Genomic DNA, 14,955 nt, shown 5'->3' with positions numbered 1-14,955 from the left:
GCCATCCACTTCATTGTCTCCAGTTCCATCACGGGTCCTTTTTGTACTGTTGGCCTCAATAGTCTTATTTGGAGTCCTTACCGTATTTCGGACGCCGCTCGGTCCTGGGACATTATGGTCAGTATTGACCCTGACCATTTTGTCGTCTCCAGTTTCGCGGGTCTTTTCACCAGTACTAGCCTCCGTGTTGTGATCAACATCCATTGTTTCAACTTTAGTTTTCCTGGGATTTTTCTTCCTAATAGGAGCACTCCCAAATTTAAAATCCAGTACGAAGTCGAACTCTTTTAAAGCCCTCATGGATGTCCCATCTACACTGTTCAACATGCCGTTTGTTGATTATTTTCCTAGAAAAAATCTTCCAGCTGTCTACCACTAATCCGTCATTTTGTGCATCTAAGAGAGCAAGAATGTCCTCATTGCTGTCTTCTGCACTCATTGGAAAGAATCCAATGAGTGTTTCCGGTTGTGGTATCCGGTGTTCGTCAACAGCAATAATGTCAACCCCTATTGAAGGAATGATATTCGGGAGAATGTTTTTTAGTCAGTCTGCCGTTTCCTGATTTTTGCAGATCAGTATTAGATAGCCTGGCCTAAACAAACAATTTCCGAATTTAGGTTTAATCCGTTCTTTACGCTGATGCAGCACTTTACAAAGAACAGCTTTTTGCGTTGCAATCAACTGTTGCATTGTTAATTCCGAGTGCGGGTAGTCCTTTGGAATAATGCCTACCTTCACGCTACTGAGTACATCCCTGTATAATGGTTTTGCCCTTGTATCTGAACTCATTGATTGTCCAGATGGCTCCCCTCTTATCAGGTCTAAACGATGCTGAATAGACCTTCTATTCGAAGTCGTTTTTGCGGCCATGGGGCGACCTTGCTTTCTTGGACGCGGGTTTTCGCCACTACTATTGGATTCACTATTTCGAAAACGTTTTCCAGGATCCGAAATAGGAGTGACCGTAGGTAAGGCGGCTAATCGGCGTGCGTCATCCTGACTGACCCCGCTATCAATTAGACGTCTATACCGCTTTTTCCCCGCCCCACTTAGAGGTTTCATTTGTTCTGTCCTCAGTATAGTCCCTGTATGGTTCTGCCTGGGCACAACAGTTTTTATTTCTATTGCTGGTATTGAAAGCAAAGTTACGTTTATATCATCATTATCCGAGTCACTAGCATCGTTATCATCCGTACCTGTCTCTTTTCGAGGTGTATTCAAAATAGAGGAAGAGCACGAAAGTACATCTTCGTCTAGATTTTGTTCTTCTACGTCCATCAGTTTAATATCTTCCATCGTATAACTTTCCGCTCCTTTTGCAAATAAATTAAATAAGAAAATAAACAAAAATAAAATAAAATAAGCAAATAATATAAATAAATGAACGAGTAATTAAATTAATAAAAGAAAGAGTAAATAAAATATAGAATAAAACAAAAAAAAATATATACATAAAAATAAAAATAGCTATATATATATATATATATATATATATATATATATATATATATATATATATATATATATATATATATATATATATATATATATATATATATATATATATATATATATAAGAACTATTTGTATACACATATATTATATTATAATTATATTTGATTTATAATTTGGATCATCCTAACGCTGTAGTAGTTAATGTAAATAGATATATGTAAATAGTTATTTTTATCATATATTCAATATTTAAATTTTTAAATTAATTATATTATTATATTTGTTTTTATATTTTTCAATCATGTTTCGCGTAATTGCACTGGTTATAAATTCGGCCAGGCAACAAAATCTGTCATGCACTGTAATGAACTAGTGCACCCATACAGCAATATCTTTCATATAGTTACGTTAGCGTTTTTCATGCAGAGAGCGATGATCGCTGATCGTGTTGAATGGCACCGAAACCGTTGTTGTTTACTCGTCCGTATTCCTACTCTAGTAGTAATAATAACAAACATGCATGCAGCAGCGCGTAGGCAGTAGAGATGGTCGGGTAGCGGAAAATTTGCCCGAAACCCGCACCCGACCCGTACCCGCCGGGTTCGGGTCGGGTTCGGGTATTGGAAAAAAATAATTTGCGGGTTCGGGTCGGGTACGGGTTCTTAATTTTTGTTTTTGAAACCGGGTACGGGTCGGGTCGGGTATCTCTATTGACCACATTTAACACTAAAGATGGTCGGGTACCCGTACCCGACGGGTTGCGGTCGGGTTCGGGTATCAAAAATAATAAACTTGCGGGTTCGGGTCGGGTACGGGTTTTCAATTTTTTTCTTAATCGGGTACGGGTCGGGTTCGGGTATTCAAATTTTCATACCCGACCATCTCTAGTAGGCAGATCAATCGATGCCCAACGAGGGTGTTTGCCTGTTGATCTGTCATATCTACACCAGCACAGGTTTGAATAGAACGAACACATTTTTGATAACAGCAGATTTGTTTATATAAGAAAAGGCCTTTTTGCACTTCGTTTACGCACTAGTAATGATTATTATATACGCATGCAATACTTAGGGTCATTTGTAAAGCCCACATGCTTGCTTTTTTTCCACTTCGCAACACCTATACTCTTACGATACTGGTTAATACAATGCCCGTAAGAGAGATTGCATTGTCACTTGAGAAGCTTTTATTATATCTATGACTGATCGAGAAAATCACTTTAATAAATTTATTTTCATAATTTCTTCCTTATTTTTATGCTCACAATTGTTAGTGAATATATAGTATAGCAGTTCTTCAGCAAACACTTATCACTATTTGGAACGGACGGCAATAAAGAGGGTACAGAAAGGGCGGTTGATTGTATCCCGCCAGCCCCATTTTTGCTTCATTTCAGCTTCATATTGGATGGTAGTAACACGAAAATTTTAAAAACATGATTTCACTATTTTTAAGGCCGACCCCCACCTGATAACACAATTCACGTGTTCTTCTGGTTCTGCTTCTCGTTATTTCACTTCACTCGCGCGATTTTTTTCCGAATTTCGCGTTAATTTATGTAAATTTAGAGAGCTGATAAAGTACCACGATATTTGTTGTAGCAGGGTTGCCAAAAGACTTATCAAATACATAAAAAAGCCTTAAGCAATTCTTGGAGGGAAAAAAATTGGTTCGAAAAAGTTTCCAATAAATTTTTTTTGCCATTTTTTATGACCCACTCAGCTCACAAAGAAAATATGCATCAAGTTTCTTCTAAATCAACATGAATATAGGAAAAGACATAGGTTTTGTGATTAGAGTAAGATTTGGTGTGCTATTTACATTCATTTAAATATAATCGAGTTTTCTCCCTGGGCATGGCATAACCTTGAGGATTGCTTAACTGCAACCAGGTCCCAGGGCTGGTCTGTATCTTTACACAAATGAAAGATGCACACTAGTGATGCCAAATGTGGTGAAGCCTACCAAAAGTATTTTTGAATCAATTTATTTGGCAGAACGTTCAAAATAGTAGCAAGACGTTTGAAGATCCGATTTACGAATTTTAATTTATATACATATACCTATTTTCTATTGATTCAGGGCTTTTGGTAAGGTTAATCACAATCGCGAATTCTAATCTATCCAGGGCAGTTGCCCAAGGGGGTTTCGTCTTTTTTCTTCTTTCAGTTTGTTTTCGCTGGAAGACCAAGTAAATGTCGACAAACTAACACGACCTGAACAAGAAAAGAATCTGGAACAACATGATAACAACAATAATATGGACCAATAACTGATTCAGGTGATGTGACGGGCTACAGAGAATCCAGGTAAAGCTAACAAAGAAAAAGGCAAGAGAGAGGTAAGCGAACCATTGATATTCAAAATTTATAATGTTTTCTAATAGGTTTAAATATTACTAAGTTTATTATTATTTCTTCAGCGAAAAACATAACATAGTTGCATACTAAATGAAAACTTGCCTAGAAGCGGGTGTTAGATTGGTCGACAGTAACTCAAAAATTCATTAATACATTTGTCAATCAATTCAGTTTTCTTTTCAGTAGTTTTCAGAAGTATTAAGCGAACAAAGTTTAGATTCACGTCAACGCAATGCATATACTGCCATTATGAACATATCAAGTATGTACACTGTTGATGGAGATATGCGCATGATGTTAGTAAAACAATATTTTAGTGGGTGACATTACCTCTAAAGACTCAAAAAGACAAGATTTAGAAATTCTAAACCCCTATAAAGTATCTTAAAATCGATAAAGCATTACCAAATTCAAATTTGCTTCCCGACTTGTTTCTTAGTTAAGAAAGGAGAAACGTCCGACGCGACGTACCTACTCATCTGACTTTATCACTCGTCTTCAGACTCATATTCAGCCACCATGAACAACTACATCGCACTACAGTCAATTTGTTTTATTTTGAAAACCTATCCAAAGACAGTACTGGCCAACCAGTGTTCAACCGGCCGACATAGGCTAGTCCGTCTGAAAGTACTGTTGCAAGATAGAACCTAAAATTTATTATTCTTTTGGGTTGAGCCTTGAAAATCAAGCTGCTAAGCAGCTCCAAACACTTACTTACTTACTTATGTGTCCATGTCCGCCGGTCCGGTAGAACAAAGGGATGAAATCAGAGATCTCCACTGCTGACGGTTACCCGCCATGGCTTTTACCTGTCGCCAGGACAGGTTCTCGTCTACAGCCCGGATGTCGTTGGCTAAGCTCCGTCTCCATGAGCCTCTGGGTCTGCCTCTTCTACGCTGTCCTTGTGGATTCCAGTCGAGTGCTGCTCTGCAAACCTCGTTCGCTCCTTTCCTCAAGGTGTGTCCGATCCACTTCCACCTACGCTCACGAATTTCTGTGGCTATCGGCCGTTGATGACACCGACGATGGAGTTCCTCATTGGATATCCAATTATCAGGCCACCAGGCACGAATAATATATCGCAGGCACCGGTTAATGAATACCTGCAGTTTTTGCGTTGTCTCCGCTGAGACGCACCACGTTTCGCAGGCATACAGCAGTACGGATTTAACGTTTGAATTAAAGATTCGGGTTTTCGTACGTAGAGTGATCTGGTTTGAGCGCCAAATGTTTCGCAGATCTGTAAAGGCACCCCTGGCCTTCCTGATCCGTGTGGCTATATCAGTCTTGGTACCACCATCGGGCGTTGTTTGGCTACCAAGATATTGAAAGACGGCTACCTGCTCAACTTGTTGTCCCGCTACTGTAAAGTTGGTGGAATTGTCAGTGTTCACTACCATAGACTTAGTTTTCGCTACATTGACTGTGAGACCTGCTGCCTGGGAGCTCTCGGAGAGGTCGTCTAACTTGCTCTGCATATCGTTTCGGCGTTGTGCGAGCAAGACAATGTCGTCGGCTAGGTCGAGGTCATTTAGCTGCTCCATCGTTAGAGCATTCCAAGGCAATCCTCGATTTGGTCTACTGTCAATTGCTCCAACTAATATCTCATCCATAACGATGAGAAACAGAAGCGGTGATAAAATGCAGCCCTGTCTCACGCCAGCAGTAACCCTTATGGGGTCGGACAAGACGCCGTCGTGCAAAACCGTACCGTACTGAGCCTCGATGAGATGGACTAGCTTATCTGGAACTCCTCTACGCCTAAGTGGGCCCCAGATGTTTTCGTGATTGAGTCGGTCGAACGCCTTTTCGAAGTCAACGAACACCAGCAGAAGAGAGTCCTGGAATTCGTTGATCTGCTCCAATATAATGCGGAGCGTTGTGATATGGTCTACACATGATCGGCCAGCACGGAATCCAGCTTGCTGCCGCCGGAGAGTAGCGTTGATCTTCTGGATCCGGTTGAGGATTACCTTACAGAGTACTTTGAGAGTAATACAGAGCAACGTGATGCCACGCCAGTTACAGCATTCCGTTAGGTCTCCTTTCTTAGGGACTTTGACCAATATGCCCTGCATCCAGTCCACCGGAAAAGTTACGGTTTCCCAAATGTTGCTGAAAAGCTGATGCATCATCTGGGCTGACAAAGATGGGTCAGCTTTGAGCATTTCGGCTGAAATACGATCTATCCCTGGCGCTCTATTGGATTTCATACTCTTGATGGCTGGTACAATTTCATCCAGCGATGGCGCCTCCGAGTTCACGCGATTTATTCGACGAACTGTAGGTGTCGTACGCTGCTGGTTTTGTTGGTCTCTGACATTTGAAACTCGGAAGAGTTGTTCAAAATGTTCAGTCCATCGCTTAAGCTGTTCTGTACGGTCAGTCAATAGCTGACCAGCTCTGTCCTTTAGCGGCATCTTTGTATTCATCCTGGCACCACTAAGGCGGCGAGAAATATCGTACAACAAACGGATATCACCATTGGCGGCGGCGGTTTCTCCTTGTTCGGCTAGGGAGTTAGTCCTGGCTCTCTTGTCCCGCCTACAAGCACGTTTAACAACCCTCTCCAGTTCGGCGTATCGTTGACGGGCAGCTGTCTTAGCCGATCTGGTCCGCGCTCGCTCAATGCCGGCTTTCGTCTCTCTCCGCTCGTCGATCTTCCTCCAAGTTTCATCCGAAATCCACTCCCTCCGCCCACTGCGCGCTTTGCCGAGGGTTTCATCACTGGTCGTGATGAAGGCGTTCTTGATGCCGGTCCATTGCTCTTCGACGGTTCCACCAGATGGCAACTTCGAGGTTCGAGATTCAAGTTGTTCAACAAAGGCCCTTTTCACCTCAGGATTCTCCAATCGGCGGACGTCGTAGCGGCACCCAACTTTCTCCTCCCGTCGTTGGACACGTGCGACGCGCAGACGTATCTCAGCGATAACAAGATGATGGTCGGATGCAATGTCAGCGCTGCGTTTGTTGCGTACATCAAGAAGGCTCCTTCTCCATTTCCGGCTGATGCAGATGTGGTCGATTTGGTTTTCTGTTCGGCCGTCGCGAGAAACCCACGTGACTTTATGTACTGGTCTATGGGGGAAGAGCGATCCACCAATGACCATATCGTTATTACCACAGAATTCTGTAAACAGCTCCCCGTTTTCGCTCATCTCTCCTAGGCCATGGCGTCCCATGACGCGTTCTAGGTCCGCGTTGTTTGAGCCAATCTTCGCGTTGAAGTCGCCCATGTGAATTTGGATGTCCCCCTTCGGGATTTTCTCAACCACGCTGTTCAGCTGGCTGTAAAACTCTCTTTCTCCTGCAGGTCGGCAGCATCTGTTGGCGCATAGCACTGGATTGCCGTAAGGTTCCTAACCCGTGTTCTAAATCTGGCAACGATTATTCGCTCATTTATTGGTTCCCACTTCATCAGGGCCGCACGTGCCCCTGGGCTCAGTAGGAATTCAACTCCTCTTTCTCGAGTAGCATTTTCACCTCGTATGCCAGAGTAGAGCAAGACTTGCCCGGATGATATCCTGTGTTCGCCAGTACCCGGCCAGCGGACCTCGCTCAGCCCCAGGATTTCAAGCTTCAGGCGGCTAGCTTCCCTTGCAAGTTGAGCCAGCTTGCCCTGCTGGGCAAGGGTCAGTATATTCCATGTTCCGATTCGTGTCCGTGTTTTCATGCTAAAGGTCGTTGCCAATAATCCGGAGAGATTTCTTCTTTCATTTTCATTAACTCTTTGTGTGTTCTGGTACAGTAGGGTGACCTAAGGTCCTTATCCCGCTGATGGGGCTGCCATCTTAATGTGGGCGGGAGCCACTGTGCCCCCTTTCCTGTTAGCATACGACAACCGAAGTTGCGTACCCCAGCCGGCACCTCGTGGTGGTAGGAATAGGAGTTAATGAACAGAGGTTATGGAATGCACATGTTCACCCTTTGCCAGCCAATTCAATTCCAATTCAACACCCCACAAAAAAAAATTAAATTAATCGAGTTTTCTCAACCTGCAGCAGGCTACCCTATGTTCTCAATTCTAAAATAAATAAAATCTGAATATACATAATGCAATAATAAGAATTATTAAGTTATGTTTAGGTGTCTAGCAGACTACCACGTCAGCATATTCGTTAAGATTAGGGCACTTCAGCCGCAGAAGGTTAAGCCATAAGCATATTAATTGGAAATCAAAATTCGAGGTGTAATGAGAGGTTCGCATTTCTCGTTTTAAATTGAAAAAAAAGTATAATGTATGATGTTGATGTATGATGTATGATGTTGTACGCTTGAGATGGAATGACCCATATACAACAGCCAGTTTACTAATATATCAATGCTTATTTACCGTATATATATTATTCAGGTGTAAAAACTGTTCTGGCAGATAGACTGATCAAAGCATTACAAAAAGAAAAACGCCCGGACCCTGTAGAACCAGGCGATATATCAACTGAAAAGTTTTGCGAGAGTAATACTGATGAAAAGCTTGATGAGAACATTAAAATAAAACAAATAGAAAAGAATGAAGAAGAGGAATACGAAACAATGGATAATGTCGATATGTCAGAAGTTACAGTAATTGATGAGTATGATTCTACAAAGTCCGAGGAGAAATCTAATGATGAAGTGAAAAAATTTGATTCGTATAAACACAGCGAAAAAGAACGTCAATTATTGGAAAAAAGATATTCCCTCCCAAATCAACCGCATATTATTGTACATCCATCTCGTATAGCAAAATCTGGTAAATTTGATTGTGCCGTTATGTCACTGTCGGTGCTCTTAGATTATCGCCCAGAAGATTCGAAAGAACATTCCTTTGAAGTTTCTCTATTTGCTGAGCTATTTAATGAGATGCTAACTCGTGATTTTGGATTCAACATTTTCAAAGCATTACACATCATACCGGCTAAGAAAAATGATGATTCTAAAAAAGAACATACTACCGATGAAAAAGAGAGTTTGGAAAATAAAATAAATGGCAGCGAGGAGAAAGAACGAGAAAAATGTACTGATGAAAACTTAAGATGTAAAGATGATGATGAAAAGGAGCGAAATGTAGACCGCGATCGTGATTCTCGAAAGCGATCTCGTTTTGATGCTCTCGACGATGATCGTCGTCGCAAGGAAAAAGAAAATGTAAAGGATAAGGTTAGCTACTATACAGCTGATCGTGAGTTGCTGTTGTCCTTTGTGTACTTTGACGTTAGCCACTGTGGTTACATTTTTGATAAAGATATTGAAGATCTCTTGTATACACTTGGCTTAAATCTGTCACGATCCCAGGTTCGCAGAGTAACTGCTAAGGCCTTGACTAGGGATATGCTATATTACAGAAAGCTAACTGATAAAGTTAAAGAATCGGTTGTTGACAAGAAAGCTGACAAAGATAACTCTGACAATGAACAACATAAACAGTTGGAAGACATCTCAAATGATTTAAGGGAGAATGAAATTTCAGAAACAGTTCTCAAGGAACTGGCTACTGGTAATAATAACTTTTTGGAGCAAATGCAAATAAACCTTACTGCGCTGCTAAAAATCGATGACGACCCACCATACAAAGAAATAAAAATGGAACCCACTCCAAATGATGCTGATGTAATTCCGAAAACTAGTAATGGTATGTAACAGTACATTTTTATCTATTCTTGTTTATTTATAAAGTACTTATCGTAGTTATCTTTACTTTTGTATTTATATTTGCAGGTTTAGTAGTGCACAACGGTGCTGTTTTAGATATTCCGAAATTATTAGAACAAATTAGGCGTTCAGAGAAAGCTTGTGAAGATGCGGAAGTACAATTGGTAGACCTACGTCATGAAAACACTGACTTGTTGAAAACCCACGGTAAAGCTAACGATAAGATCAAAGAACAGGCGGCAGATATTAAAAGTTATAACAGAAAACTTGTTGACGCAGAACAAAATTTAAGAGAGATGACAGTAAGTAGAAAAAATAGTGGATAAAGGCGTATATATAATAAGAAAAACATTTTTTACAGAAAAGATCCAACGAATATTTCTCAACCTTGTCCAGCGTGTATGATCGTGTAAGCATAATAGTGCATCGTACTGATGCTAAACGATCATCGTCAAGCACATCTTCTAAGCGCGGGAGGTAAGTGTCGATATCTGCAGCTACTACCGTGAAAGCACCAGTCGCCGCGCACTTAGTACATTGGCTGGTACATAAATGCATGTGTAAAAATATTTCTTTTACATATTACTATGCAATATACATTTTCGGTTAGTGTTTTTATTACGCTTTCAGACAAAAATATTAAAAATGTCGTTTTGTTGCCACTAACCAGCAAAACACGACTTCGAGTGCATCATGTACATATACCAATCCCCGCGCACATAATTTTACTCCGTTTCCATTGCAGTGCACCAATGGTTCAATCGCCGCGGACTTTTCGTACTCATTTATTTCAATAAACATTTATATTATATTCAACTGCTAATATGTTGTTATAAATTTTACTATCATAAACATGTTTTTCAATAGTTCTTTTCTATTATTTGTCTTTTAAAGCAAAATAATATAAAATATATGAAAAATGCTTCTATATACATCGAAATGCAAAACAATCCCTCCCTTTAGAAAAACTGTTGTACAATAGAACATTAGAACATTCTCCATAACCTTTTCCTGGTTCTATAAGTAGATGCTATCTTCCAAAGACCCATGCGCGGCCTATCGCCATATCGACCTAAGGTAATATTTTAGCTGTACCAATGACCGCACACTCGAAAATACCAGCAAAAATGCAACAACGATCAAAATGTGCAGCATTTCATATGAAGAAATGTTTAGTTCACTTCTCGTTTCCGTTTTCGTGGAATATTTTTGCTACGCGTCCCAAGAAACTCCTAAATTCAAGAATGCACTTTTTTAGTTTGTCAGCTAACCAATTTGCAAAGATGGCGTCTTGTAGGTGCTTGTAGAATCACCCGCTTCAATTTATTTTTCGTTTGCTTCTTCAAGCTTCGCCTAATTGTCTATTTTGCTTTAACATAAACAGAAAAAGTGTAACAACAGAACTGTATGCATAAAATTATATGTTTTTATCTTAATTTTATGTAATTAATGAAAATATGGAACTGCGCGGCGACTGGTGCTTTCACGGTAACTAGATAATATTCTATAATGTTGCTAGTTACACTAGTTAACAAAATAAAACAAAAAGCGTGAACTCAGTAAACTGAAGATGATTTTTTATGTAAAATTGGTCGCTGAATCCGAAAATGCGGTCAGAAAAATTTAAAGTAGGATAGTTTTTGATATATGCATTAAAGTTGAAATTTTGCTTAAAGAAAGAAAGTGCATGCACATAAATACATAAATAATAAATTTCTCCGGCTGCGATGCACCAATTTCAAATCTCTTTTTTCCAGATTAAAGAGGAAGAAATTTGCTATCGATTAGTTGAACTCCATTTTTCTGTAAGAATAATAGTACTGTAGATATTTGAGAGTTTGTTCACAACAAAACAAAAAAGAACGCATTTTTTTTGAATAATTTCAATTTTATCAAAGGTTTTAGACAAGATTAATGCATTTCAAAAATTGCATTTCGTGTGGGCCCTAAGGGCCGATGAAAATCAAAGAAATCATGGAGTTAATGATAACAATCGGTTGAAAATTGTAGAAGTTATGACCATTTTACTAAAACAGTAATATTTGCGCATTTGAATATCATGATCATGCTTGAAGAGTGATTGAATTCTTAATAGTAAGAATTATGAAAATAGTATTGTGCTTTGCTGCTGTACCTGGATTAATTCATATTATTTTCTCTAATGCCAATGTATATGACAAAAGAAAACAGCAACATTGCAGTTTTCACTCTTTCTCTTTCTCACTCACAGCATTCGCATTGTCGCACGTTTTGTGCCAGTCGCACTTTTTAGACTGCGGTATCCAGTAAGGTGCAAAATGTGGGATAAGAACAGTAAGAAAAATGAGCGTAACAAAGCATGAGTTTAAACGTGAAAATAATCCACAGAAACTCTGTCGCCTGTGGAAACTATATTTTTACAACCCCGGGTAATTTCATTGCTTCATTGCAAACTGCATTTCCATTTGTGTGTTCATTTATATAGAGCAACAAGCAATTCGATAAATGTTATGCCAATTAAGACAATGCTTGTTAGTGTTTGGATATAAAGGGGCTATTCGAAGTTGCTGTTTGAATGTAAAGGGGCTATTGATGAGCTCTATGACCCAGCTGAATGGCGTTTGTTCATAGACAGCATTTAGCAGAGTTTGAAGACTGTACAGGATACCGCATCTAGTTTCTGAAAATAAAAATCAGAAGTTGGCGCTAGTGTTTCATCATGCGTCATGTGTGAAAATATGCTTGAAACTGTCAATGTTTCCCTGTTGAATACAGCAGATGTCGTTGCTTGGTAACGCATATTGTACATATTGCAAACAACCCAATTTTGCACAACAAAATTTTTTCTCAGCTTGGCAACAGCACTCTCTCTTTCATCTCTGTTTGGTCGAGTAGTGGACTGTATACTTCACCGTGGGAGAATTTCGGAAGGGTCGAGGGAAAAACTTCACCATCGTCTACACTAACTAACTTTATTATCTATCTCTGTATAACTATACATTTAGAACACTTTAAAAATCAACTTAACTTGACTAACATCATAACACGTCCTAATTCAGTGCTGGTTAAAAAACTTCTGAACGTGTCGCCAGGAAATTTCCACACAAGTCCTGCAGTGCAAAGTTTCGGAACTGTAGACGTCGAACCAGCAGAAATCATCGATCGGCGCATGCGTTGCGTAACGAACTTCGTCGATCAACAGTTACTGCCTTCGTCGATCTGCGATCGCGTTGACGAGGGGCGACTGTAACTTGAATTACATCGAGCTGTAGGTAACTGCTCGAACATCCTCCCCCGGGGAATCGTCGTCTTCATCGCCCAAAGGTTGATTGTCCAGAATCGGTAATGGTGCAAGTTTGTGAATTGGTCGCATCAAAAAACCAGCCTTGGTTCGTAGCTCCACAGTCCTAACCATGTTATCCGCACCCGGGTATGTTCTTTCGATTCTTCCCACCTTCCAAAGTTGTGGTGGTAGGTGGTCATCTTTGACCAAAACTATATCTTTCTGCAGATTTGAATGTTTGCGAGTCCATTTGCATCTTGTCTGCAACTCCATCAAATATTCGCGAGACCACCGCTTCCAGAATGCTTGTCGTAAATTTTGCACATATTGCCAACGAGAGAGACGGTTCAAAGGAATTTTGTCATATGTTGGCTCTGGAATTGCATTCAACGGTCTATTTATTGCGAAATCACCTGGTGTAAGTGGTTCCAAATACGCTGGATCGTCAGATGAAGCGTACAATGGCCTTGAATTCAAAAGCGCTTCAATCTGGCAAAGTAAAGTGGCAAACTCGGTCATGGTGAGTAAAGCTGATTGGCAAATCTTCCTCAAAATTGTCTTGGTACTCTTCACTCCGGCTTCCCACAATCCGCCCATGTGCGGCGCTTTTGGTGGTATCATCTTCCAGCGAATTTGTCGAGGGTAACAAAAATCAAAAATTTTCTGCTCGGTCTGTTGCTGTTTGAAAAGCTGGTATAACTCATGAAGCTCATGCTTCGCTCCTACAAAATTCGTCCCGTTGTCAGAAAATATATCTTCAGGCAATCCTCATCGAGATACGAAACGAACTAAAGTAGCCATAAATGCTTCAGTAGAAAGATTTTCTACAGCTTCTAGGTGAATTGCTTTCGTTACTAAGCAAACGAATACACATATATACCGGGCTTTAACCCTTTAACCGGGCCCGCTTTACGCGATGTTTGCTTAATCATAATAGGTCCTGCAAAATCAACACCCACCTTTTGGAATGCTGGAACTCTATCGCATCTACTCGTAGGTAGATCTCCCATAAATTGGTTTGCGGTTATTGGTTTGGCCTTGAAACATTTCACACAAGCTCTTGTCACCTGCCGAAAAGTAGATCTTGGCTTGAGAATTCAAAATTGTCTGCGTACAATTGCCATTAAAGTAGACGGACCAATATGCAGATTCTCGCGATGGATTGCCATAATAAGGCTTTCAACTATTTGGTTACGGTTAGGTAAGATCCACTGATGTTTGTTGTCTTCCATTAAATTCGAATGGCGCAATCTACCACCCACTCTCAATAATCCATTATCCAATATTGAATATGAATATGAATATGAATATATGGTACTACCACCTGCCTTAGCAGAACATCCGTTCATAGCAATGAGCCTATCATGTCAAAAAGAGTTGAACATATTTAACGATTGGTCATGCTTCCCAACTCTTGTATGAAGGGCCAAAAGGGAATTGGTCGATAAGCAACATCACTTACACGTACCAGGGATTTAGAGAATCTCCTTCCAAGATCTAAGTCACCTGAGTCAATCGTTGAATAAACCGTCTTAATGCAGAATGACTCCAGCAGGTGGGGAGAAGAGCCCGCTCATTATCCACGATGTGTTGTTAATCGGACCAAGATTAACCCTAGAAAGTTGACTGTTTCACTCTCCCTAGGCCCACCGCTTCAAACAAGTGCTCTGATGGTCCCTCCCTCTTCCCGATTCTAGTTTATTTATGAAATGTGGTATATATGAGTAAAAATAGAACAATCTCACCAGCAGTCCTTCGAATGGAATAGAGTTGCGTCCTTTTAGTTTCCATAGGTGCTTCTAATAATTAATTTAATTTTTCTTCTGGTATCCAATATCCATGTGCAGTATTAACACTCGTATTGGCCAAAGATTTCACAGATCGTGTGGCTCCACCGTCTGCCCAAAACCTCGATTATGAGAACAGGCAGCCGGGAACCACACAGTATCGCACCTCCTAGCTTGGCTACTCAATAGAGCATTACCGGGTATGGCCACGTGGAGGCGCTAGGTAGGGGCTTGGGATAGCTAGAGCTATATTGGACGCTCCTCATTTGCCTTCCCCATTTCATACCCAATAATCCATTATCCAATATTGGACACAAATTCCATATACGTTTGCAAGGCTTACCCGCCTTCACTCTTTCAATTTCATCTGCTAAGTACTGATATTGCAGCACACGCACTTGGTTCGACCCATGCACCTTCCAGCATTGGACAAAAGATAGGAGTCACAACGACAAC

At 40.4% G+C, this 14,955-nt stretch overlaps 1 protein-coding gene across 1 annotated transcript in view; it reads left to right on the top strand.

Annotated features, from left to right (window-relative positions):
- LOC128732827 (cell division cycle and apoptosis regulator protein 1-like) overlaps positions 1–14,955 on the top strand; it is a 238,167-nt gene that overhangs the window by 163,872 nt on the left and 59,340 nt on the right. Inside the window, exons 7-9 of the mRNA XM_053826232.1 lie at positions 8,171–9,430; positions 9,517–9,752; positions 9,812–9,927. Coding sequence (XP_053682207.1) covers positions 8,171–9,430; positions 9,517–9,752; positions 9,812–9,927 — 1,612 coding nt within the window. The remainder of the gene's footprint in view (positions 1–8,170; positions 9,431–9,516; positions 9,753–9,811; positions 9,928–14,955) is intronic.

This window comes from Sabethes cyaneus, chromosome 1 (genome assembly GCF_943734655.1).
Source record: "Sabethes cyaneus chromosome 1, idSabCyanKW18_F2, whole genome shotgun sequence".
In the NCBI taxonomy this organism is placed as follows: Eukaryota; Metazoa; Arthropoda; class Insecta; order Diptera; family Culicidae; genus Sabethes; species Sabethes cyaneus.
Note: the sequence above shows the minus strand (reverse complement) of the source record. Positions and strands in the feature narration are given on the sequence as shown.